Consider the following 27,164-nt stretch of genomic DNA (forward strand, 5'->3'; position numbering starts at 1 on the left):
GACACTCTGCTGCTGTAGTGGCAGCGCTTCATCTGTTCTCCAACCCACATTATTCTCCTTCATCTATCTACCCCGTGCTCTGTACACTGTAGACACAGCTTATAATACAGTCTTGTTAACCTCAGCCACATCTGTTCTTTTTTTTAATGGAATATAAAACATTCATACTCCATAAACTAGATGGATATCCTTTTCTAACTAAAGTGAAACTAAAACCCCCCAAACAAAAAAAAAACAAACAAAAAAAAACTCGTGTTGGCTTAGCCAAACAGCCAGCAGGTCTATAATATGGTAATAACAAAAAAGTAATGATTGGAGCTCTGGAACTGAGACTGGAACAAGAGATTTCCTCTAAAAGGATCCTGTTAGCCCTTGGCTCCAGGAAACGTCTTTAAATGGGTTTTATTGACTGGCTTTAAAATGTTATTTCTTGTGTTGATTCTTCAACCTTTTTGGAGGAAAAACTTCATATTTTAGGATGGCGTAGGTGCCAAATAACTGCCTTTGTCCAGAAGCCCCACAATCTCTCCTTTTTAATTACCTTCATTTAACCAGGAAGTCCCACTGAGCTCAAATCTCTTTCACCTGTCCAAGTTAGCACTTATGCAAACTAAATAAATGTCGAAAAATGCTACAGATTCAGCATAAATAGTTACCCACAACACGAAACATAAAACACTCGTGGCCACTTCAGAGAAACAGCCACAAGTCTCACTCACTGTATCCTTACGATGCTTTTAAATTCACTAATAGATATAGATATGTTTAAGTTTAGCTCTTTCTGTAAATTAATTCTGTGTTCAAGCTGAGCAGTTGTTGGCTTAAAGATTGTGGATTGGGTTAAACATGCTCCCCTTTGCAACATGAACCCTGCAGTGTATTTAAAGTGGGTCCTAACAAATCATCCACATGTGTCAAGTTGGAGTGAGACCAGTCTCTGTTGCTATAGCTGGCACAATACTTTTTTCATATCTCTGTGGTGCCAGCGGCTTCTGATGGCAGCATTTGACACCCTGGAAGGAGGAACAGCCTGTCATTGTCTTTTTTTTTTCCTTGGTGAGTTCCTTCTTTTGGTTTGTGCCATTTCAGTAAATTGGCTGTGGTTTGATTGCAGAGAGTTGTTGAGTGTTGAAAATATAGATGGAAGGTGTATTGAGCTCAGATGCTTGATAAGAAAGAGAACAGTAGATGTTCTTCTGTGTGATTGCTTACACAGTATTTTATGTTTTTACTCAAGGCCAAAACTGTAAAGCACCTTTTTAGATTCATATCTTAGATCAACACAGTATTGAGCTGTATTTTATTTTATTTTTTAAAGCACGTTACCAGCAGGAGTCAATGGACAAACCAGTGCATACGAAGAAATGAACCACATTGCTTTTTCCAGCTGACTGCATCTGCTGAAATTCACACTTGCCATTAGTGTATGTGCCCTTAAAGATGGAGACTTGTTGATTTTCTCTGCTCCTGGTTTTATATGAGAGAAGAGGGAACAGTAATGTGAAAAGAACTGAATTCATTTTACAGTTGACTGGTCTTCTGGTTCAGTCTATCACTTCCTGTGTCCTCTCATCACCCATGCTGCTCCATGGTTGTGTAACCTGTCTCGATAGCCCTACGCTGTGTCCTTCTCGTTCATCAGCCGGTCACGCAGTTAGCCAATCAGTGGATCAATCGATCAGTGAGGTTTATGAAATTGTGGTTTCGATGTGTCAGCACCGTCTCTGTACCATCAATGCTATGCCACAGATGGATGTCCCTTCCCAAGCCTGGTTCTGCCCGAAGTTTCTTCCTGTTAAAAGGGAGTTTTTCCTTCCCACTATCACCAGGTGCTTGCTCATAGAGGTTCATCTTATTATTGGGGTTTTCACGGTATTACGTTTATTTCTACTTGGTACAAGAATTTGTATTTTATATGGATTGACTTGTGTGCGGTCTGCAAAAATCCAACAGCTCACAGCCCAAATACATTTATGCAATGTGTAGGTTAAATGCTGATTGTTTGAAAATTTGGTGTAGCAGTAGCCAGGAAAAGCAGCACGCGAAGCACAGTGTAGTCCGTCACTACAGCATTCTTTTATTTATTTATTTTCAAGCCAACAACTTGATGATTGCTTAATGATTCACTGATCAGTCACAACATTAAAACTGACAGGTGATGGTAAGGCCGTTCGATTTAGAACAAATCATAATCACAGTTATTTAGGTTAATTAGCACGAGTAGTCATTAACTTAACAAAATGCCCTGCAGTGACTGAGTTTAATAAGCTGTCACTTTACAGCAGATTTCCTCAAACTTTTAACATAATTAAACTGAAATAAAAATAAAGAAAAGAAAAAGGAGGTTGCGAGAGGCACAGGATACAGAGTTAGGCCCTGATTATGTAGTCCAAGGGTAACTGCCAGTTCCTGGTAGCCTGCTTCCACCACGGGACATCTGCTGGTTCAGTCGGGGACAAAGGGAGGCCCAGGTGGCAGTGGATTTGGAGGTTTTAAAGGCATGCATGGCAGCCGCAGGCGAGTGGCTGAGTCTGAATTTATAACACACAATAAAAGGAGAAAAAAAAAAGATCTTTGTAGCAAAAATAGAAGCAAAAAAGCAACAGTTTATCCTAATTTATTACTGTTTTCACAGTATAGTTGTGAGTTGAATAATTGAAATTTACATTTAATTAATCGCCTAGCCCCAGGTGAAGTGGTGAACATCTGTTATCTGGTAACAAGGCAGTGGTCTGCATGGAAAACTTTGTTACTTGGTCACATAGAATGACATAAATACCCTCTACTGCGAAATCCTCATGGCAACAGCCGTATCCTGCAGCATGCCCTTTTGCCCTGTCACACTGCAAAACTCATCAGCAACGTCTCCAGGAGTGCAACAAAGAGCCCAAGGTGTTGATGTGGCCTCCAAATTCCCCAAGATCCCGACGTAATCAAGCAGGCATTTGCAATAGAACCCAAAAGATCTGCTTCTCATGTCCTGGTGCCAGACTTTGCAGGAGACCCCAAAAGTCCCATGTTAATGCCCTGACCAGTTACAGCTGTTTACTGTGGGATAAGAGGAGTCTTCACAATAGTAGGCAGGTGAGGTGGTTTTAATGTTGTGGCGGATCAGTGCATGCACAGCCTCTAAATATAGTTTTTACTCGTACTCTCCTGCGGTGGTTGTTCTGGTGACAGATAAATGTAATTAAACCTGTGCCCTTCATAACAAAGTTATTCTGGGTATGATTTCCTGCTTTAAGCGAAAGTGAAAAATAACATTTCACTTGCTAGTTTTGCTGGTAGATTTTCCTGAATGCATATAAGCAGAGCGTTGAATGTCTCGAGGGCTTGAATGAGTACAGGCCAAAGTTGTTTAAGTGGAGCTGGTTATATTCAGTGTTTATCTCCGTGGGGACCAGTTGGAGCATTAAGCCTCAGAACAGGGATTTATATTCAAATAATGTGCAAAATCAAGATGGCTGCAAAAACCAGTGTGAGTTGATCGTGTAGATTTGGCATCTTATTTGTTGCTCCTTATTCAGACCACCTATATTACTTAGAAAAAAAAACAAAAGCAATAAAGCTAATGCTAAAATTATTGACTTTTTTTTAATAGACTGAAATGACCAAACACAATCTAAAACTCTAAAAAAATGAAAATGAAATGAATGAAAAATGAAAAATACAAAATTAGTTTCCAGTTTACTTGGACCTGGAAGGACACGTGTCCATTTAGTTCCCTTGCAGTGAAGTGAGGGGTGAAGGACTTTAATACAGAGTCTTGTGTTCACTCTGACAAAATTTATGGCACTTGAGCCCATGCAAAACCCACTGTAAGACTGCAGTTTGAAAGTTGTGGTTCTCTTCTGGTACTTTAGGCAAAGGAGGGAGTTACTAAATATCCTGTGAGCAGCGGGGCTTTGCAAACTGAGTGCAAATCTGTTACTATATCGTTCAGATTCTGCTGTTTCTAGCTTGGTGTTTGTCTACTGTAGGAAAATGAATAAATAATCAAAGGTTTGCGTGTCACTGAGTGAGCGCACATCTATAATGAATGCTACCTAGCTGTATTGGGATAATAAATCTGGTTATACGCTCAGTGTTCCTCTGTGCAGCTGACACAGATTTTTATGAGTCATTTCTAATGGGACTGCAGGAAGCTGCTTGATTTGGCTGCGATATAAAGATGCAGGAAACGAGTCTGCTTTAATATGGTAACACAAAAGGACAATAAAGTACTGCCCACATGGGTGTCTACTTGAACTGTCTCTCACTGCTCTTACTCAGCTTATTTTCATATAAAACACTGCACATAGTCTGAGAGCGTACAGGTTTGCACACATATTTTATTCCCACCCCCCACACCCCCTTTATTTAATCCAATTTCTTGTACATCAACACACTTATTGCCTGCATGGCTTTTTGTTGCACATGTTAATGCACTTTAACAGCTTTCTGTAATTGTTTTGTTGCCCTGTTCTCCCTCCTTTTTTTTCCTTCAATACCTTGGTGATAGGAACCGTGATTCTTGCAGCCTGCTCACTATGCCTGTTTTATCTCTCCCTCCCTCACACTTGGACTACATTTCCTCCTCCTCCTGTGTCTGTGCAGGCACTTTTGTCTTCATAGAGAGATATCTTGCTGGCATGCTGCCCGCATCAACTCTCTAATCTAATAAACACCATAATCAGGCCACTACTTGACTACACCACAGTTGGGGAGTTTCACCCGAATGTGAGCCCCAGAGGCAGCAAGCATTCAAAGGTTCTGGTCTGATGGGGGACCAGCTTGTATATAAAGCTCATTCTCTCTGTGTGTTTACCCTCTGCTGTATATTGCCAGTGTGCTAGCTACAGTGTGCATGCATGTTTGTGTGTCTGGCTCCGAGCATCTGTTGTGTGGATAGTCAAGTCTGTAGGCTCAGTCAAGAGCGCAGCACTAAAGGCCTCTCCCAGCCTCTTTGTGGCTCAGCAGGAGCTTCAGATCTGGTGGGAGGAGGACGTTTGAGGTGCACTACTCGGTCTTCTCTCCTCCTGACCACACAAAGTAAAACCAGACCAAAGCCCTCCTCTCTCTGTGGGAGATACAGCATCTCTCTGTGGAGGCTGAACGCAGTACTGGTGCTCTGAGCCTATTCTGATTCCCTGCTTACTCTCCTCCTCTGCCTCCTGCTGCTGCTGCCGCCTCTACTCTGGCTGCTTCTGAAAGTCTGCAGCTCCGTGAATGCACATCAGCGCCATACCAACACATTAAAGATTAGGTCTCAAAATGGACTTTTAGGACCTTTATTCGTATTATTCTAGTTTGCTAGCGATTTACTGTACCTGTAGTAAATATATACTCTGTGTATACTTGGATTAGTTTGAGTAGGTCTAGATATTATTGGGATTACAGCATCTCTGTACTCCTCTCGCTTAGATGTGTGGCATTTGCTAAAGTCTGTCTTCACAAGCATTTTCTCAGGAACTGTTTCCTTTTCTTCGGTTGTTCTCGTCTGGTTTCCTTATGTCTCCTCCCCATCCTCCACTGTGTCAGCATATCACATTTTAACCCTCTTCAAAGAGAAATGGCATCGAAGAAGACATTTAATACAGTTTTTTTTTTTTTTTTTTTTTAATTTTTTTACCGGCTCAAACTTGCACAGTCTTTATCTTTCAGTGTCTGCGTGGTAGAACATAAAAAAGAAGCGGCATGATTTGATTTAAGTCATATTAGATTCGTTGAGTCATTTTACCATATTTTTCAGTTGTAATCTACAAAAAATTCTCCTACGCAGACTTTATTTTCTGACGTTCTGACACTTTAATGCTTTTCGCTAAATAAAAAGAGTTGTAATAGTTTTTGTCAGAAGCAATTTTTCATACTTTAGAATGACTTTAAAAAGATGAATCTCAGTATTTAAATAACTTGCAGTGCCACCATACATTGGCAACTATATTCATTGACCACTTTATTAGGTGCACTTGTTAAGCTGCTCATTAACAATTCAATCAGCCAATCATATGGCAGGAGCTCAGTGGATTTGGCACGAAGGTCAAAGCGAGAATCAGAATGGAGAAGAAAGGTGATTTGAACAACTTTGAATGTTGCACGGATGTTAGTGTGAGATTGGCCAGATAGGAAGGCAATGGTAATTCAAATAAATGGTAAATGGTAAATGGCCTGTATTTATATAGCGCTTTACTAGTCCCTAAGGACCCCAAAGCGCTTTACACATCCAGTCATCCACCCATTCACACACACTGGTGATGGCAAGCTACGTTGTAGCCACAGCCACCCTGGGGCGCACTGACAGAGGCGAGGCTGCCGGACACTGGCGCCACCGGGCCCTCTGACCACCACCAGTAGGCAACGGGTGAAGTGTCTTGCCCAAGGACACAACGACCGAGACTGTCCAAGCCGGGGCTCGAACCGGTAACCTTCCGATTACAAGGCAAACTCCCAACTCTTGAGCCACGATCGATAATACAAATAAATATATCCAAGTATGCAGAAGAGCATCTCTGAATGCACAATATGTTGAACCTTGAAGCAGATGGGCTACAACAGCAGAAGACCACACTGGCTGCAACTCTTGTCAGCTAAGAGCAGGAAACCGAGGCTACAGTTTGCACCTGTTCACCAAAATAAGACAATGGAAGATGTGAAAAATGTCACCTGTTCCGACGAGTCTCGATTTCTCCTGCAACATTCAGGTGGTAGGATCAGAATCCACCCTGCCCTGTGTCAACAATCCATTCTGCTGAGGGTGGTGTAATTGTGTGAGGGATATTTTCCTGGCACACTTTGGAGCTCTTATCACCAACTGAGAATCATTTAAACATCACAGCCTACCCGACTATTGTTGCTGACCATGCCCATCCCTTTCTGACCACAGTGTGCCATGTCACAAAGGTTAAATAATCTCAAACTTGTTTTCTGAACATTACAATGAGTTCACTGTACTCAGCCAACAAATCTGCAGATACTGTGTGATGCTGTCATGTCAATGTGGACAAAAATCTCTTAGGAATATTTACAGCAACTTCTTGAATCTATGAAATAGTGAATTAAGGCAGCTCTGAAGACAAAAGGGGTTCAATCCAACACTGAGAAGTTGTAAAGTGGCTTGAGAATATAAATGTATGTATGAATGTGTGGTAATATCAGCTGTACAAACTTATGTCAGTAACGGATAATGTATATGTGCATCCTGCTGCTCCATTGTTAAACAGTTAACAAGGGATAAGTAGCTCATTTCTTCTACTGGAAATTGATCACTTGATGCAAAATTTTCCTGAGCTTCCTGCCTCCTGATGCATGTAATGCCTGCACATTTGTTTCCCTGTCTGGTTGAACCTGGCTGGCTGCCCATACACATGAAGAGCATAAATAATATCTGGATATGACTAATTGAAGTTTTAAAATATTTACTGGTTAATTTACTGGTTTAAAGAGTTTTTAAAGTTTTAGGGAGTCTCTTAGGGAGAGGTTCTTATTTTGGTAACAGTTTTATTTTTAAAGGAAGTATCCATAGTTTGTGGTCACCGATGTCCCTCTGTAGACCATGAAAATCTATTCATTTGCAACAAACAAGTCTTTGGGAATTTTTCTTTGTGTTCTGAGATGATTTTTACGTAGTTGGAGGCAGGGGGTCGCAGCTGGCTTTAGGTTTGAGAGGAAATAAAGTCATCATTTTGACAGACACTGGGAAGCATCATTTGCATAATTCAGGACTGTGACTGCTGTTTGGAAATTCTGGGATAAGAGTAAGGAGTCATTTCAGGCAAAAGAAGATGAAAACTGCACTCTGTCCTCACAGCCTTGATAAGCAAATGGATCTCATAGGCCACTAATGGGGAACCAAATTAGTTTGACAGTGGCTGTGATGAATGAGATGAGGCCACACGAGATCCCACTAATGCAGTGTAATGGCTGATGTGTGATTAGAAGCATGTATTTCAGAATGAATCATATGCTAGATTGCAAAAAGTTTGCAGAGTTTGAAGTTTTTGTTTTTATGTTTTTGCGTCCAAGCTTTGATTTATTCACTGAAAATGTTCAGGCCTTAGTGACGTGAATGTATCTCAGTAACAGCAGAAAATAACCGTAATTACTAGAAGAGTGGGACATTTTGAGAATTTGAGTTTGAACAGGTTCCAGTCTTGTGATTTATTTTTTTTCTTTTTCTTTGAGTAACCCTGTTGTTTGTTTTTCCACAGTAAGCTTTTAGTTGGCTATTTAGGATGTATTTTTCTACATTTTATTAAATCACATGTAAATTTGGAGAACTGCTAAGGGGATTTTGTTATTCCCCTGATTAAAGTCTAACCTGTTGCATGATTTATTGTGTTAACTACAGAGATTTAGGAGTGGTATCAAAATATTAATCTACTCCTTTAAGCTTAAATGGTTACATGTATCTGTGCATGATTGTGTGTGCATGTGTGAAGGTAGAGGGGTGCAGACGTCGAGGTTTTCTCTGCCCCTAGGTTCTAATTTAATAATGACTTGCTAATCACTCGACCTGTGGTTCTAATTAAAAGTGTCATTAAGTGCTCCTTGATTCTAATCAGGTGATGTTTGGAGAGGTTTGGGAGGGGGTGGGAGTGTTCTCACTGTTCCATTTAACCTTGAATTATGCAAAAACAACTTAACATGGTCCAATTCGGTCATCATCAGTGTTGTTGATAGAAATTATGTTTACATGGTGTTTTTAGTTTTTTCTTTTAAATGTTATTAACCATGTTTATTGCTTTATTATTTAACTGGTTCATGTAATGTAAGTAAATTAAATTGTATTACGATTATGTATTAATATATATATGTGTATAATTTTTTTATTTTATTTTGTGTGTGTGTGTGTGTGTGTGTGTCCAGGGGAAGGAGACGACTGAGGAGGAAGATGAAGTCGCTGTTGGGATGGAGAAAGGCTTTATGGACGAATTCTTTGAACAGGTTTGTTTCTCTCCCAGTCCTGATCCATCCTTCTCTTTTTTTGCTGTCAATCACTTTTTCCCCATTTACACATTATCAGGCTCATTGAAGGCTAATAACTTGTCAGTCCAGGTAATTTGCTACTCGACAACATGCCCGGGTGTTTTTCCTCTGCTGATATTGAATCTAATCGTGCTGATTTTTTGGAGCGCTGTAATCAATCTCATGCCGTTTGTCTTCTCTGGGGTGCGTTGTTATGATTTATAACTGTTGATGTTGTTGCTGGTGTGGCATAAATTGTTCTGCATTTTATTTCATTTGAAAAAAAGTCTTTATTGATTCAACATATCACAGCAGTGCTCTACTCGCCCAACTCTGAATAACAGTGATATTTTTCATGTATTTCTCTTCAGTCTTTCCCCGTGGCACGACAGATGCTGAGCTTGTGTGTCAGCGGGGGATCGTTATTTGATCCCCGGCTAAATTTGTAAGTTTGCTCACTTACCAAGCAATGAATAGTACCGTAACAGTCCCCGAGACACAATATCAACCAAAAATAAAACTTTAAAAAGCGAAAATGCATTGCATAAAAGTTATAAATGGATTCGCATGTCACTGAGTGAAATAAGTAGTTGATACCCAAGCGGATCTTGTTGGAGAAACACTTATTAGCAAGCACAGCGATAAGAAGTCACCAGGTTCATACACATCTCAAGATGGATTTTGGCCCACTCTTCTTTAAAGAAACTCTCTCAATCCTTTAGGTTTCTTGCCAACCACTGGAGTGACAGCTTCCTACCTCTCCATAGATTTTCTGTAGGATTCAGCTCTGGAGATTCGCTAGGCCACTCCATGACCTCAGTGTGCTTCTTCTTAAGTCAATCCTTACTGTCATGCTGGGAGATCCATCGATGACTTCGTCATGAATGTTCTGGCTGAGGAGAGGAGGTTCTCATACAAGATTTTATGGTGCATGGCCCTTTCCATTGGTCCCTCCTGTATTTTCCTGTACCCTTAGCACATAAACAGCCCTAAAGCATAATGTTTCCATCGCCGTGCTTGACTGTGGGGTTGGTGTCCTGTGGGTCAGCTGTCTCTTTCTCCAAACACTGTGGGTCAAGTTAAATCCAAGGAGCTCGATTTTGGTTTCATCTAACCATAGCACTTTCTCCCAGGCTTTCTCTGAGTCAGTTAGATGTTTACTGACAAACTTAAGAAGTCCTGTACATGTGCCTTCTTGAGCAGCGGGACCTTGGGGGCACTGTGGTGTTCTTGGTGACTGTAATCCCAACTGTCTTCATTAACAAGCTCCTCCCATGCAGTTTTGGGCTGATCCACCACTTTTCTCACGAGCATCCTCCTGTTATCTTTTCCCTGATGTCCTTTGACAGCTCTTTGTGTCCAGGGTGGTAAAGAGGTTGGAATGCAAGAAATTGATTCTGTGGACAGACGTGCTTTATACAGATAAGAAGTTGAGATTAGGAGTCTCTCAACAATACTGATTGTAGTCTTTAGATTATCGTCAATATTCTGTCTCTCTTCATTAAAATAAAATTACCATAGAAATTAGACTGTTCATTTCTTTGCATGTTTGCAAACTTACATGTTCATCAGAGGATAAAATAATAATTTTCCACACAGTAAATTTCTTTTTACATACATTTGGGAGCATGTTCCCAGTGCATGCCATGCACGTTTGCTGGGAGTACATGCTGAACATCATTATAGCTCTCAGAGGGAGGGCCTAATTTCAGCATGGCAGCAGTTGACATCTCCTCCCCAGAGAGAGGGAGACCCACTGGGAATCATCATTCATATGGTGCCAGGCCTTTTTCACCCGGTGACTGCATTCACTGTGAGAACAGTAGCCTCTGTAATGCCCTTTTAATAGACCTGATCTCCTACAGAAAGTAAGAAGGGGGCCTGTATGTCTTCTTTATAAGCTGTATTTTTTTTTTTTTTATTACTTGTGTTGTTGGCAGTTATATTTCTTGCATTATATGTGCCACTACTTTCATTTTCTAAAACACCTGGGATTTGCCTTTGAAGTATTTAAATCACCATTGCAAATGCTGGTACAAAGGTGGTTCGGGCGAGGTTGAATGGCATTTAGCAGCATTTTTGATTTACGAAAAAGGTCTGGCAACCAGCACTTTGATACGTGAGCTTTCAAAGCGACATGAGACAACAAACACATTGCCAAAAAGCCGCAATCATCAGTGACTGAGCTGAAGGGAGATCAATCAAAACGTCTGTATAGATATTTAATATTTCAGCACAGACAAATGTCAAAAAGGAGAAGAAGCAGCAGCCTTCTTTACAGACGTGTGATGGAAATAATGTTTTTATCATCACAATATTGTTGTTAAGTCATCAAAACCACTAATTCATGCAACTGGGCAGCATATAGATGTGAGTTGATTCATTGTGCTCAGTGACTGCCTGCGATTGTTTAACACACTCCACCTCTCCACCCACTTCCAGCATTAGCATTTAGATTTCTCCATCAACCAGAACTTCATGTAAATTTAACTGTCCTGAAGTGCACACCCTGCCAGATGTTTGAGCTTAGTAACACGTTTGTGTTAAACTGGCACAGTTTTGGAGAAACTCGTCAGCAGACGCAATCAAAAAGGACCAGATAGTATGTAAATATTGATAATAAATGAGTAATTAGTCTCTGAATACCTCTTCTGACTGTGTGCATATCCTCGGAAAATCTTTTCTAGCAGAGCTTGGAGTCATCTGATCACAGGTCAATCAAACAGGCCACCTCAGCTGCTTCTGTCCACAGTCTTATTATTTTATTCATGAGCCAAAGAACGGGCAAGACACGAAATGCAGATTACCCAGAAAATCGAGAGCTTGTCTACTACAGTGGTCTCTCAAATGGAGCAAAGTGTTGGTGCGCACAGAGCGGTGAAGTCATGCTTGTAGTAGCTGGCTCGGCTCAGCATCGGCTGCTTCATTCATTCTTCACCATTAGTGGCTCATTCATCTGCTTAGCGGCTATCAGATGACTACTAATGTGTTATCTTGTTACTGCAGCAGGTCCCTCAGGTACTTTAACCACCTAAAGTTTTTAGTTTTTTTTTTTTTTTTTTTTTTTTTTTTTTAATTCAAGGTTGATTGGACTCTGGGAGCAAGAGAACCCACACAGGGGGAGACCATGGAAACTCTACTGCACTGCTAAGCACTACACAGAAACCAGGACTAAGGATAAACTGGAACCACTGACCACCAGAATGAATGGTCTCTGGTGGCTCTGCCATGCTAGTTTTTTCTGGCATGCTTTTGATTCACTTTTCTATCAGGGAATGATTACTTTAAATCATTCAGGATTTTGGAGGCAATTACCTTCATGCTGCGATGAAACATTTATGTCCTAATCGGATGACGACGTCCCCATCAACAGGGCAAGAAGGGACACTCAATAATTTGACTGTGAACATGTTAATCATGTCTTCAAAACATTGAAGATTTTGGACTGACATGTCCAAGTGTCTGTACCGCTCTCCTAAAAGCAAAAAAGGAGGATCTGATTTGGGAAGAATGTCGTTCAATCCTTTAAGAGTCGCAGAATCAATGCTTAGTCACTGTGCAGACTCATTCTCAAAACGTATGCTCCCTTTTTTCCCTTGTTTTTCTGAGTCTGAGCTGTGGCCACCTTTTAAAACATTCCCTGTTATTAAGATCACACTTTGAGGTGGCTAAGCTGGCAGTGGCAATATTTGTTGCACATACTAGTATATGGTGAAGGGGGGGGGGGGAAACAACAGAAGAGCACCATCTAAAACAGGAAGAGAATCATCAATCGGCTTGTGACTCAGCATCCTGGCACATCTGGTACAGCCCTCCATTTTCTTAAAAGCTTATCTAAAGCTCCGATGTTGCCTATCCTGGGTGTCATGGCACGGGAGGCTGGCCACTAGCCAAGTAGGTAGATGGCCCATCACAGTAAGAGCTTTTCTGGTCGGTTCAGTTTTTTTTGTTGTTGTTGTGTTGTTTTTCTTAGTGTGGAAAGCGAAGCACTGGACAAAGCCCACGCAGGCCCAGGGAGATCATGGATTTGAACCAACAACCTTCATTGTGTAAAATGACAGTGCTAAGCAGTGCACCAGTGTGCCGCCCCGTTGAATGCAAAATATGAAAATAATTTTGGTATCTCTCAGCTACCCCTGTATGTCAGGTTTCAGCAACCAGAACACCTCATTTTTATATAGGGGGGAAAAAAAAGTGCAGAGAGTTTTCTTTTCTTTCTTTCTTGAGCTGCGAAGTCTAAAGCTCCTGAATCTGAGGTTTGACAGTCAGTACAGGGGTAATCCAGGGTATAACTTCAAAAAGTCTGTAATTATGGGATGTTTTAGCTCCGGAGGATCGCTGCAGGCTGCAGCTATTTCTCTCACATTTGTCTCATTTATGTTCTTCTGCTGCTTCCCGCTTCTGACAGACTGTCTGTATGCCTGATATAGAAACACATCCCTCTTTATCTGTCTGTAATTTTCAGTCTGTCTCAAGTGAAGAAATGAAGGAGGCAGAGTTTGACTGAAACATGTAGACAGAGGGATCCACAGAGAGCGGTTTGACACTGAGCTAAAAGCTTCGGGGAGAGTGAGAGTGGCAGATTTTTGAAAGAGTCGTTAGGAGAAGTTAGACAGCAAGACCAGAGAGGAAGAACGGGTATCAATATGTGACAGAGAGATGTAGATGGTGAGGGGAGCAGAAGAAGAGCAGGCACGGTCAGGCTTCCACCCCGACTGGGTGTGTTAATTAAGCTTTCACTAGTGATCTGCAGGGATAACGGACAGTGGAAATACCACTGTGACCTTGAGTCACACTGTAAACACTGAGTGTGCATATTGATTTTATGTTGTGGAATGTGTGTAAAGATGAATGTAGCCACCTATGGTCATGCTTACTATCTATCTGTTTGCATGCCTGTTTATGTGGAGATTAATGCACATAATACCTATAGGGGTAAGAGTTAAGGCTGCATTTGTCAAACCAACAGTCAGTTTATCCTTTTAGCAGCGCATGGCTGCATATCTTCCTGAGTCTGTCTAAACTATGCGATATGTAACAGTTACTAAAAGTTTGTCACGAAATTCCTCAAAAACCTCCACGAAATATATATATTTTTTTTTACACAATGAAAATTGTAACTAAAAGAATTGCTTATATTTACGTAATCTTTATTAGTGCTGTTGAAATAGTGGATACACAGAGAAGTTCTAATTAGTTTAATTAGAAAATTAACTTAGGATCTGCTTCATGTGATGTACTGTAGCTCGTCTTTCAAGCTCATTAGCCAGGACATGCATTTACGATAAAGTGATCAAAAAGTGCTATTTTTACATTTAAGTAGGGTTTTTACTTTGTTGATTATGAAAATAATCAACTCACTCACTATGTGTTAATAGACCTCTCTGCATCGAATCATATCTGTTATTAATCTCTGTCTCTCTTCCACAGCATGTCTTTCATCCTGTTTTACTTCTTTCACCCCAACCGGTCGCAGCAGATGGCCCCGCCCCTCCCTGAGCCTGGTTCTGCCGGAGGTTTCTTCCTGTTAAAAGGGAGTTTTTCCTTCCCACTGTCGCCAAAGTGCTTGCTCATAGGGGGTCATATGATTGTTGGGTTTTTCTCTGTATTTATTATTGTGCTATCTACTGTACAATATAAAGCGCCTTGAGGCGACTTTTGTTGTGATTTGGCGCTATATAAATAAAATTGAATTGAATTGAATTGAATTGAAAATCAGCAGTGCAGTTTTTCCCTGCAAGCTTTTTCTGATACGCACTTTTATAAATGTTTACAGTACTGTGTAAAAGTCTTGAGCCACTCCTTTCTTTATATTTTGCTTCCAAGGAGACGGGTTTGCCTTGAAGAATAGTTTTCAGGCTTTCTGAAGTTTTTCAAGGTCTTTCTTTAGACATCATCTGCTCCTCGCTTATTTTCAGTCCAGTCCTTGTATCTTGTATCATCTTCATAGGAATATATTTTTCTCTTTCTTTTTTTGGTTGTATGCCAAACCACAACGGAAGTCTCAAGGTATGAAGCAGTGTTGTGTATAAAAATAACTTGGGAAAGAGCCAATTTTAAATGATATCTTTATACTCTTTGTTACTAGCAGCCTGTACAATAATGCATCACTTGTTCTCATTTGTTTAGTTGAATCTATGAAAAATACCAAAGATAACAGTTCGACAGTGTTTTTTCTTTCCCAGTAAATTTATATCCAAAAGAGAAGCTACTGAAAATTTCTTTTCCGCATTGTGTACGCTGTGTGCTTTTAAAAAACTCAGGAAACTGTCCAGTGGAGTGATGAATTCAACTTTGAAAATTTTGGTTCAAATTGGGGTCTATATGTATCCAGGAGGTCATGAGAGAACTGCAACAGTGAGTGCTTACAGCCATCTGCAAAACACAGTGGAGGCTCTGTCCTGGTGGTGTCAAGATGAACTTTGGAATGACTTTTAGGAAGGTGAAGAGCTATTTGATTATGAGTAAGCTCTTATGTAATACAACTTAAGTTTAGCTGAATTGTACAGCTGTTTTTTCTTTATGTTCTGTGTTTCCATATGTGTGCATGCTTCTCCTATTTTTCATTCTCCTAAAGAAACATAGAGACGTGATGGGTGGCTCAAGACTTGCACAGTATGTGAATCATTAGACTGCAGCTATAAAGAAATCATTTCTTTCTCATGTATTGCTCAACAACACCAAGTGTTTGAATACATTTGTGTGCCGTATGTTGAAGCTTTAATCTGCTTTGGCGTTGTCGGAGTATCAGATCGTTTAGATGGATTCTGTACTGCACACAATTGAGGGAAACAACGTTTTATTGTGGAATTTCTTTTTGCACTCAAGGGCAAACATTACTCTAAGAGGCAACTAAATCTAAATTGTGATGCTGTAGAAAGCTAGTTTAACTTGAAGATCTAAAGATAGGTAGTAGACGAGGCTGATATTTGAAATTATGAACAGTTTTGAAAAACATGTTTTTAGATATGGATAATTATGAGAAAATAAGTGCCTTACAGTGAGCTAAAAAAAGAAAAGGCAGAGAAAAGATCCTCATCTTCAGCTATTTGTCAAAAAATATGTCTTACTTTTCTTACATTGTGCAACAGAACCCATTTATGCTTCACCTGATGATGCAAGAATGAAGTGAGCCAAAGCAAGAAAGACTCGCTGTGGCCTCGAGGCTCCTAATCATTCTCCTTACCAGATAAAAATGAGACTTTTACACTAGAATAACTTAAAATTAATGAATAACTGCAATATTCAGCTGGGGATTAAGGCTGTTTAATAGGACATTTGCACAAGATACAGAGAATAATAACAAATGTCTTGGGTCAAAAAGTCAGAAGCAATTGCAAAGCTACCCTCCAAGTAAACGTGTATCAGTTTGTTTTTACACATCTGTGGGCTTTTCAGCCTCGTCTGATCATGTTTTTCTCTCATACCAATAAAATTTATCTGATGCCTTATAAGAGCAGAGCGATGTGCCATGACTCACTAACGCATGATTTCTAAACCGAGGCAACTTAAAGTGGTTTCATCTTCTACTCGCTTTAGCGTCTTCCTTTCTCCAGTCCTTTCTCACTCTCTTACATCTTTAACTTTTGCTCTCTTCCCTCCTATGACGTTTAACTCTGCATTCACCTAAGCGAGCCAGCCGCAGTGTCTGGTCTCTCTCCCAGTTGTCTTTCAGAGCCAATTATGTTATTAAAAAACAGAGCCAATCAGAAGCCAATTAAAGAGATAACTGGCGAATAATCACCGGGGCTGAGAAGAGGAAATCTCAGGATTGTAGTAGAGCTGTGAAAAGTGACAGAGGAAAAATGGAATTACAGTTAAAAAGCCAAGCCAGAGAGATGTGCGAGGAAATGACCATGAATGAAGACAAGAATGGCAGGGGGATAGGCTGGCCTGTAGCAGAGCAGGTGTAAAGGAGGAGAAAATGATCAGCAGTATGATGGACTGAGATGAAAGTAGAGATTGATGAAGTCACTGACAGATGTGACCTGCTGATCTTCCAGCTGTCACCAAGAGCCAGAGACGGCACAGCTGGCGGACAGGCAGCAGGAAGTATAGGCGAGAGGTGATGGGGTAGAATATCAGTCCTGAACCTCAGTGGATTTCAAAGGAGGAAATGAATATGATGCACTTCAACGATCAGTTTTCGTCAATGTGTTTAATGACTGGGTTAAAGGCATTCATTTCCATTTATTCGCTGTCGATAGCACTCTTGTATCTGTAAGATGCGTAGGAAGCTGCATATAGCAGCAGGTTACCCGGATAACAAATGAGACACATCTTGAAATCTGTGTCAGAATTAACCAGGGTGTAAATAAGAGCATCATCCAGTTTTGCATGGAGAAATGATGACTGAGGCTGGATGAACTTGGAAAAACTTTCATATTTGTGGTCTTCACAGCATCTGCCAGGTCACAGGTGCTTCCTGCTACGGAGCAGATCTAAAGCATCTTTTTTGTCTCGCTCTCTTGACAGGTGGAAGAGATCCGGGGTTTTATCGAATCGCTGGCAGAGAAAGTTGAAGAGGTGAAGAGGAAGCACAGCGCCATCCTTGCCTCACCCAACCCAGATGAGAGTAAGGCTGTTTTGTCTGTTCTGTTTTCTAGTGTTTAGCTCTTTAAAATGACATACTCAGGGTAACTCTTGCCTCAGAAATACTGTATTTTTGTTCTGATAGGACTCGACTGCCTTAGGAATTGCCATTCAGGTGAAACTATAACTTATATTCTTTTAACCAAAGTCCTAATTTATCCAGAATCTGAATGGGTTTTTATTATCCACAGAGGTTTATTTCTCACTTGTGCTTGCCAGAACTCCTGAGTTCATCTCCTCAACAAACCTTTAAACTTGTTACCTACACCCAAAATCATAAAATAAGAGTTGCCACCACTAGAGCAAGTTTAATAATTAAAAAAGGGACCCACAATAAAGTAAAAGGATAAGGCCATGTGCAGTAGCAATCACACTGATGTAAACTAACATTAACGGGGAAATAACCATCAAAAGAAATGGAGAATATGCCAGTGCAGAGACACAGGATACGCCGGACCACAGGGCTAGGTAGAGACCGTTTGTGCAAAACCATCCTCAGATCTCAACCTAGCTTTGAAGGCTTAAAAACAAACCTTACCAAATCACTTAATGTTGTGTTGGTTTTAATTTTTTTACCCATCAATTTGTTGCTCCCTTATTTCCAGAAAGATTGATTCATCATGACTTCATTTCTTGATTCATTCAGCCGAGGTTACGTTGTCTGAGACACGACTGACCCCTTGTTTTCACCTATCACTGTTTAATGATAACATCAATGTTTAATACTGCAGTGATTCAGTAATGAGTCAGAGAAGCTTTCAATGGAAAGGAGAAAGAGAAGAAAGCCAAAAGTCACAGTTTGCCGTCTAATGTACGACGGCAGCCAAAAGCGGGATAATCGTTGCAGAATCCACTGAACAAAGGGAAGCAAAATGACTGTGTCGTTTAAAAGAAATTGAGGAAATAAAGAACAATTTGTCAGAAAGAGCAAGAAAGGCTGTCTGCAGACTGGAGACTTCAGTAAAAGTCAGAGGACCTTGAAAGTGTTTCAAAGCGCTCCACCAATCCGTCCTCTCTCTGCTTTTGGGGCATTTATACCCTCACGGTGAAATCTCTTACGCTCCCGTTTCTCCATTTTTCTCCAATTTTCTGCTTTCTGTCTCCATCACTCTTTAGTGCTACATTTTCCTTTTCAGCTGCTGTTAACCATATTTCATACTTCCCAGTTTCTCTGCTGTCTCTTTGCCCATTTGTGCCCCTCTTTACATTGCTTTTGTTCAGTCTGTGCTGGATACTCAATCCATTGTTCCTGCTGTCTTTTTGCTCCACAATCTCTCATTTCTCATCACCTCTTTGTCTGATTTTATGTCAGGGCATTGATCTTGACCCCTGTTCTCACAAGGGGGATGTTACTCATGCTAGTAACACCTCCTACTAATAATTTTCCTTTCTACCTCACTAATTCCCTGCCTCCCCTCCTGCCTGCAAATGTATCGATGTGCTTGCAGCGGCAGGCATCAGATGGGCCCTTTATCTGTCCCGAGCGTGCAGATGGACGCAATGAGCGGAGCAGCAATGAGGAAAGGTGTTGCATTTATGATACAAATTCTCCTGCAGGTCATTTCCTGACTGAAATGACTGTGAATGAAATCAGAGCCGTGTGTGTGTGTGCGCCTTCCTGATAAATGGTAAAGAACCGTACATCAATCAGCGATTGATGTAAATGTCAGGGTTGTTCATTACAGGTAGGTCATTATGATCTGTACTTTCCACCCATTGCACTGCGACCACTGACGGCAACTGAAATAACCTGTTACGTACATTCAGGACGCTCATTCGTTTGCTGAGTAGGATTTTTATACCCTGTGTGTTTTTGTGCAACTCTTTCCTGTATGAATCAAAATTTTACATATTACTGCTTTTGTTTAGCAGTAGTTTCCCTACATCAGTGTTTCTTGTTACATTTCCTTACATTATCTGTTTCTGGGACCTGAGGCATGACTAAATTTAATAAGTAGTATGATAAGTAGGATGTTGAAGACTGATCTGCTATGCATGAGAAAAAAGAGGAAGACCACGGAGGTTCATGCATATAGTGAAGGAAGGTTGCTGTGGCAAACGTGGATGCTTTGCATAGGGTGAGATGTCGGCAGATGATCCACTGTGGCCACCCCTAAAGGGAACAGCTGATAGAAGAAGAAGGGGCACTTAATCTCTTCAAACAGGCACTGGATAAGAATTTTGGAACCAGAGGCTTTCTTTTTCATTTGCAGTCTGCTTTTAGTCCTCCACAAAGGAAGGAACACATTTATGAAATTCAATTTCAAAACCACCTTCTCACAACAGTTTAGTGTTGGAGCAGCTTTTTAAATTAATCTGCATTCATAAAAATGCCCGTCACGTTAAACATGATGTGCTGGCGTGGATATCTGCTGGCTCAGAATTTTGGACATTGTCCCTGGCTAAGTCTTCATATAATAGCCGGTGGGATCCCTAAATGATTAGCACTAAAATAACTAATGATATTTCCATCATAATAGATGCTAATCTTATGATGTGAAATAGATTTGTTTTGCTATTTCATGATCAGAAGTCTTAGTAAAACTGAAATGTTGACCTAATGAGAAACCATAGGGTCAAAACGGAGATTAAATTCATCCTGATGGGAACAGAATTGTTTTATCCAATTTCACCGTTTATCCGTCCATTATAAGGTCTGCATGTGTATATGCGTGTGAGTGTGGTTGTGCGTGCCTGTGTGAAAACGTCATTTTTTGTTTTGGCTGCTGTGGTTCTAATTGTGATTTTGACATTTCCCTGTTTCTGCTGGAGTGTGTCATCAAAAGTAATTGCACAGTGGCATTTCATTGTGAAATCTAATGCATGCAAGACCTACGCTCATTCACTGCTGTATCGAAAATGGAAAGTCTTGCTGATATTCACTGATTTTTCCTCCCCCGTGGTAAGATGAATCAGTTCTACTTCTGATGGTTCCTCCCATCAAATCAAACTTTACCTCCTTGCTGATGCATAATAAGCGAGTCTGTCCTTTTCTTTTCCTCTTCTAGCACAAGTATTTTTTTACTCATCCAAGAATCTTGACTCTTAGCTTCCGTTGCTTTCCCCCCCACATAAAAACGGGTGTTTACAGAGAAAATATCCAGTGAGCGGCAGTTCTGTGTGAAAATATCTTGTTGATGTCAGAGGAGAATGGCCAGAGTGCTTCAAGCTGACAGAAAGGTAGCAGTAACTCAAATAACCACCTGCTACAATCCAGGCATGCAGGAAAGCATCTCTGAATGCAGAAGATGTCGAACCATGAGGCAGATCGGCTACAGTATCAGAAGAATGAATAGTTATGTCTATAACTTCTGTTCCCTGAAGGTGAGGAACGAGGTACAACACATAAGTATGGGATATCACGCCCTCGCGTGTCCTGGCTGAAGAAACCTTTATTCACGCCTTTAAGGCAGATGACGTGTGATGACACGCGCACGGCCCCGCCTGCACATATAGCCGTTGTCATCACAGTCATCCTTCAGTTTGATAGCCGCTCTTCACCGAGCCAAACTGCTCAGTGGGGCCATCTTGTGTTGTACCTTGTTCCTCTCCTTCAGGGAACAGAAGTTATAGACATAACTATTCATTCCCTTTCAGTCGATTCACTCGGTACAACACACAAGTATGGGACATATATATATACACGCCCCGCAGAGCAGCCACCGAACCGGAATCGGGCCACCACTTCCTTAGTGAGTGGTAGACCCAGCAGAAAGGACAGTATGAGCCACCGAAGGGGCTGTAACGTCCAACCGATAAAACTGCACAAAAGTGTGCAGTGATGCCCAACTAGCTGCCGCACAAATATCAGCTACAGGCACCCCTTTAAAAAGAGCCCTTGAGGTTGCCATCCCCCTGGTGGAATGAGCTCTCACCCCGTGGGGCAAAGCAAGACCTCTGGTGCCGTATGCCAGTGAGATAGCTTCTATAATCCAGTGGGACAGCCTCTGTTTGGACAGAGATCTACCTCTATTTGGATTGGCGAAGCAGATAAACAGCTGGTCACATAAACGCACATTCTGAGTGCGCTCAATGTAGGTGCGTAGCACACACACTGGACAAAGAGAATGCATCCTCCTCTGCTCCTCAGATGCAAAAGGAGGGGAGCAAAAGCTCAGCAACTCAAACTCCATTGAGCTATAAGATGCAGGCATGATCTTGGGAAAATAGGCAGCATTTGGACGTGATACGACCTTGTGGCCATCAGGAGAAAACTGTGTGCAGGCGGGATGCACGGACAGCGCATGAAGGTCACCCACTTGCTTTGCCGAAGCCAAAGCGAGAAGTAATGCAGTCTTATATGAAAGAAATTTCATATCCACAGACTCGATGGGTTCAAACAGGGGGCTACAAAGGGCCTCCAGCACCAAAGACAAGTTCCAAGCAGGGACACTGGACTTAAGCACGGGTCTCAGCCGGCGAACCCCTTTCAGAAAACGTATGGCGAGGGCATGTGCACTGGTGTCACCCCGTCAAAGCCAATATGACAAGCAGATATAGCTGCTAAATAAACCTTAATTGTCGAAAATGAAAGGCCCTTATCCAGCAGCTCCTGCAGGAATGTCAAAACATCCACAATAAAGCACTGAAATGGGAGAGTGTGGCAGTCCTGGCACCATTGCTCGAAGGCTCCCCATTTGTAAGCGTACAAGCCTCTAGTAGATGAGGCCCTAGCGTTCTGAATTGTCGCTATCACACTAGGTGGCAAACCCTTCGCAATCAAGTTTAGCCTCTCAGCAGGTAAGTATGGAGGCGCCACAGATCTGGGCGCGGATGAAACACTTCTCCTCCCGCCTGAGAGAGGAGATCCCTGCGGAGAGGAAACTGCCAAGGACTCGCTGCTAGCAGGCTGATTATCTCTGCATACCACGACCTTGTGGGCCACCAAGGGGCCACTAGAATCAGAGAGGGGGAATGCCGATGCATTCTCTCTAGAACTGGAGATATCATTTCCACTGGGGGAAATGCATACAGGAGCACGTCTGGCCATTGGTGCGCTAGCGCGTCCAAACCCAAGGGTGCATCATGGTCGATTATGGAGAAGAACAGGGGGCAGTGAGTATTTACCCTGGAAGCAAAAAGATCTATTTGCGCCTTGCCAAATAGATCCCAAATCTGAGCCACTATTAAAGGGTGTAACCTCCATTCTCTCACCAGAGGACCCCCCCCCCCCCGGAGAGAAGGTCCGGCCCCAGGTTCAGGTGGCCCGGGACATGGGTGGCTCTCAGAGACAGAAAATGAACACTGCACCATAACAGCAGACAGCGAGACAGCTTCAACAGGGGAAGAGAGTGTGTTCCTCCCTGCCTGTTTATGTAAGACACCACAGTTGAATTGTCCGTCCTGACTAAGACATGCTGGACCTCCAGGACTGGACGGAAATGCTTTAGAGCTAAGAACACTGCTAACAGCTCTAAGTGGTTGATGTGCAGCTGGCGCTGAGCTGCGGACCAGATCCCTCTCACTGATGCACCCTTGCACAGCGCTCCCCACCCTCTTAGGGAAGCATCTGTGGACACCACCTTGCGAAACGACACCCTCCCAATCCGAGAGCCCTGATGCAGCAGCCTGGGCTCCCTCCAAGGACGGAGAGCTAGCATGCAAGATGCGGTTACCGGCAGCCTCCTCCGGAGGTGACGCGATGCACACAGGCGGTGAGAGAGAGTCCAGCGTTGAAACGCTCTCATTTTTAACAGTCCAAGTGGCACTACGGCGATCATAGATGCCATCATGCCCAACAAGCGTAATATCATCTGGAAACGCAGTCTGCGTCCCAGCTGAAACTGAGCGAGGCAGCGATGAAACGCGGCCACTCTGTGCTCCGACAAACGTGCGTGGCTGGAAAGCGAGCATATTTCCAAACCGAGGAAAGAAATCTGCTGAGTCGGGATTAGCGAGCTCTTTTGAAAGTTCACAGAGAACCCCAGTGTCTGAATGTGTGACAGAACCAGTGACAGCTGTGTCTCCGCCTGCTCTCTGGAGCAAGCTACGAGAGCCCAGTCGTCTAGGTAGGCTAAGATGCGGATGCCTCTCTCTCTCTCTCTCTCTGAGGGGCGCTAGCGCTGCTTTGGCACATTTCGTAAAGGTGCGAGGAGCGAGCGACAGCCCGAATGGCAGCACTAGGTATTCGTAGGCTACGCCCTCGAATGCAAACCTCAGAAACTGCCTGTGTTTCGGGTGTATAGCCACATGAAAATAAGCATCTGTTAGATCGATTGTCGCAAACCAATCTCCCGGGCCGACTGCATTCAAGAGCTGTCTGAGTGTTAGCATCTTGAACCTGTACGTACGTAGATACGTGTTCAAGACTTGCAGGTCGAGGATGGGACGAAGCCCTCCCCCTCTTTTCGGAACAACAAAATAGCGGCTGTACCAACCTTTGTCTGTCTCCGAAGCGGGGACCACTCGTATTGCTCTTTTCTGCAATAGCGCCTTTATTTCCTCACTGAGTATCATGGCCGCCTCGGTGTTGACAGTCGTGTTTACGACTCCTTGGAAACGAGGTGGCTTGACCCGGAACTGCAACTGCAACTTCAACCCAGGCTGAAGCCCGTCAGCGCTCCTGCATGGTTCCGGCTCGTTATCGGCTAACCCGTCAACATATTCCATGTGGTCAGCCCAGCTAATTGTGGGGACATCGACCGGAAAATCCTCGTCTTCGGACTCGGAAAGGAGAGGGTCATGCCGTGCGACAGCCGAGCGTCCCAGCACTTTTTCCACAAACGTCACCCGTCTTTCCAGGGTCGAGCGCTGGAGCTGGCAACAAAACGCACAGGCTTCGGGCTCCGTCAACGCTCTCCTAGCGTGGACGATCCCCAGGCAGACAGGGCAGGCATCGTGCTGGTCGGTGTCGTGCAAACAGAAACCACATCCCTGAGGACAGGGGCGAACAGAAGATTTCTGCTTTGCTCGCTTCGGTTTGGAGTCCATTCCAAAACGCAAAGCGAAACGCTGCACAGGAGAAACTTGAAATTAGCGCTCCGCGGGCAGCCTACACACCAACTGGGCGGTGGAGGCTAACACCAACAGGGGCAGTTAAGCTAAGTTCAAGTCGGCAGACAACGGACCTAACTAGCAGCAGCTAGCTAGCCCAACTCAGCAGAGGTGTTCTCAGCGAGGTGAAGAGCGTAAGAACTGAGGGATGACTGTGATGACAGCGGCTATATGTGCAGGCGGGGCCGTGCGCGTGTCATCACACGTCATCTGCCTTAAAGGCGTGAATAAAGGTTTCTTCAGCCAGGACACGCGAGGGCGTGATATCCCATACTTATGTGTTGTACCGAGTGAATCGACTGAAAGGGAACACACTGGGTGCCACTAGTGACAGCTAAAAACAGGAAATTGAGGCAACAATTTGCACGGGCTCACCAAAATTGTAAAAATGTTGCCTGATCTGTTGTGTCTCAGGTTCTCCAGCAACATTCAGATGGTTAGATTAGAATTTAAACAGCATGAAAGCATGAATCCATTGTGCCCTATGTCAACGGTTCTGGCCCTGTAGTGGTGTAAAGGTGTGGGGGATATTGTCCTTTGTACCAGTTGAGCAGTGTTTAAACTCTAGTGTCTACCCGATCATTGCTGCTCCCATGTCCATCCCTTAGTGACCACAGTGAACCCATCATCTGATCACTGCTTCCAACAGGATAACACACCATGTCACAAAGGTTAAATAATCTAAAATTGGTTTCTTGGACATGATAATGACTTCACTGCACTCAGATGGCCTCCACAGTCACCAGATCTGAATCCAATAGTGCAGCTTTGTGAGAGAATCACATCATGGGTGTGCAGCCCAAAAAAATCTGCAGGAACTGTGTGATGCTCTTATGTCAATATGGAGCAAAATCTCTGAGCAATGTTTCCAGCAGCTCATTGAATCTGTGCTTTGAAGAATTAAGGCATTTCTGGAAGTAAAAGTAAGGGCAAGGTGTACCTAATAAAGCGGCCTAAGCATTTAAATGGGTGTAGTGGGTTGTGCGTTATATTGAAAGAGAGAGAGAAAAAGCACTGACACATTTTTTTTATCCAGTCTGCTGCTACTGATGAAGTACTATATAATATGTAAGATTATTTACTTTTGTTTGTTTTAATAGCGAGATCTATTAATCTATTTGTGCTTCCACCATGGCTTCAAAAACATTTCACATCTCCCCAGGAGCTGCCCACTTGGCCAGCTTCACAACCCCGAATCCCTCCTCTTCTTCCCCTTCTGCTCGCTGTAAACTTTCACTGCCCGAGATGTTTCCTCAAGATCTCCACAGGCTTAGATCCTACATTCATACGCACACACATATTGTCATGCATGTAGCCTCTTTGCGGTGTTACTTTCGCCCCTGCATTACACATTATCCCATATCTCAGTTTATCCACCCCTCTGAATGAAGCACAGAAAATTACCTCTGGGGAATTGCAGTATGCTGTTTGTGTGCTTTTTTTTTTTTTTTTTTTTTTTTTTTTAAAGCTTGTTTGTGGTTAATTATGTATTTGTGTGTTTGTGTGGACTGTTTTCTGCAGCTGTGTAGAATAGTAGAAGTTTCACAAATGATGATGGATTCCGTAATCATCTGTGTCATAATGTGTATTAAGCCCATATGTTCTCATGAGTGCATTCCTCTAATGCAGGAAGAGAAGCTGCAAATGCATTTTAAATTTAGAAACATTATTGATTTTCCATTCGCCATTAAATGATTGCATTATTTGTTTTAGCTTGTTGCACTGGTTGTTGGGCACAGCTTCTCATTTTTTGATCAGTGAGGTAGAATATATAACAAAAGGTCAAAGGTCAGCATTCATTACTTTTCCTACACAGCTGCATCCACATCCTCCACACAATGGGAGAGTGTGAAATTTATAGGATACAGTGAGGCATGCAGTTATTTTGAGTTGGGAGTATTCAGGTGTTTTTAAAGCACCTTTTTAATCCAGATTAGGGTTTGTGACACTGAGACATTGTGGTTATTATGGATGATAATCAGTAGCTTTCAGAGATTGTATGTTTTCTAGTAACGCATTACCGCCCGCTGTGGAAACTGGAAGCCACCATTCATATGGTCTGCTGCTCGCTTCACTGCTGCTGAATGTTAAAGTGTGTTCACGAGCTGATAATAGATTACAGTGCATGTTTACAGAAGGTGTTTAGCTCGGCTGATGCTGAGCAGAGCTTGATTCTACTGTGCTTTGACACATGGATGTGTTTGCTTGCTTTCCTTCTAATTTCTCATGCCTCTTTATGCTGTGTGACAAGCTCCATATATGCTGCTTCAATTAAAGTATACACCCATTTAGTTTAAACATGAATTAAATTGAAACTTGTCAAATATAATACCAGTTTTTGCAGCTCGACATTGTTTTCCATCGTAGGCTATGTGCAGTACATTGCTACTGTTTTCATGGCTTGGTAAAGCCATTTAAAAAAGGTCGTCCAAACAGCAGCATTAAATTAACTGAGTGATTTTATTAAATAATACTCAGTAAGTCAGTCAAATTGAAGGGAGATGCTTGGTCCAGGGAAAGTCCCGGCCTTTCAAGGGGGAGTTTGAGACCAACTAGCAGATCCTGAAACTGCCAGTCACAACCCGATGCATTAAACAAAGACGGTTACAAACAGTTGTAAAATTCACTTTGACATG

General features: G+C 42.4%; 1 protein-coding gene across 5 annotated transcripts in view; it reads left to right on the forward strand.

Moving 5' to 3' along the window:
• Window positions 1–27,164, forward strand: part of LOC116323617 (syntaxin-1A-like) — a 77,521-nt gene that overhangs the window by 10,988 nt on the left and 39,369 nt on the right. For all 5 annotated transcript variants that reach the window (XR_005608101.1, XM_031743982.2, XM_039598022.1 and 2 more), the window contains exons 2-3: window positions 8,845–8,922; window positions 17,419–17,518. Coding sequence is in view for 4 of the 5 variants with exons in the window: in XM_031743982.2 (XP_031599842.1) it covers window positions 8,845–8,922; window positions 17,419–17,518 (178 nt within the window). In the remaining variant the exon portion in view is untranslated. The remainder of the gene's footprint in view (window positions 1–8,844; window positions 8,923–17,418; window positions 17,519–27,164) is intronic.

Source organism: Oreochromis aureus, linkage group 14 (genome assembly GCF_013358895.1).
Source record: "Oreochromis aureus strain Israel breed Guangdong linkage group 14, ZZ_aureus, whole genome shotgun sequence".
Lineage (NCBI taxonomy): Eukaryota > Metazoa > Chordata > Actinopteri > Cichliformes > Cichlidae > Oreochromis > Oreochromis aureus.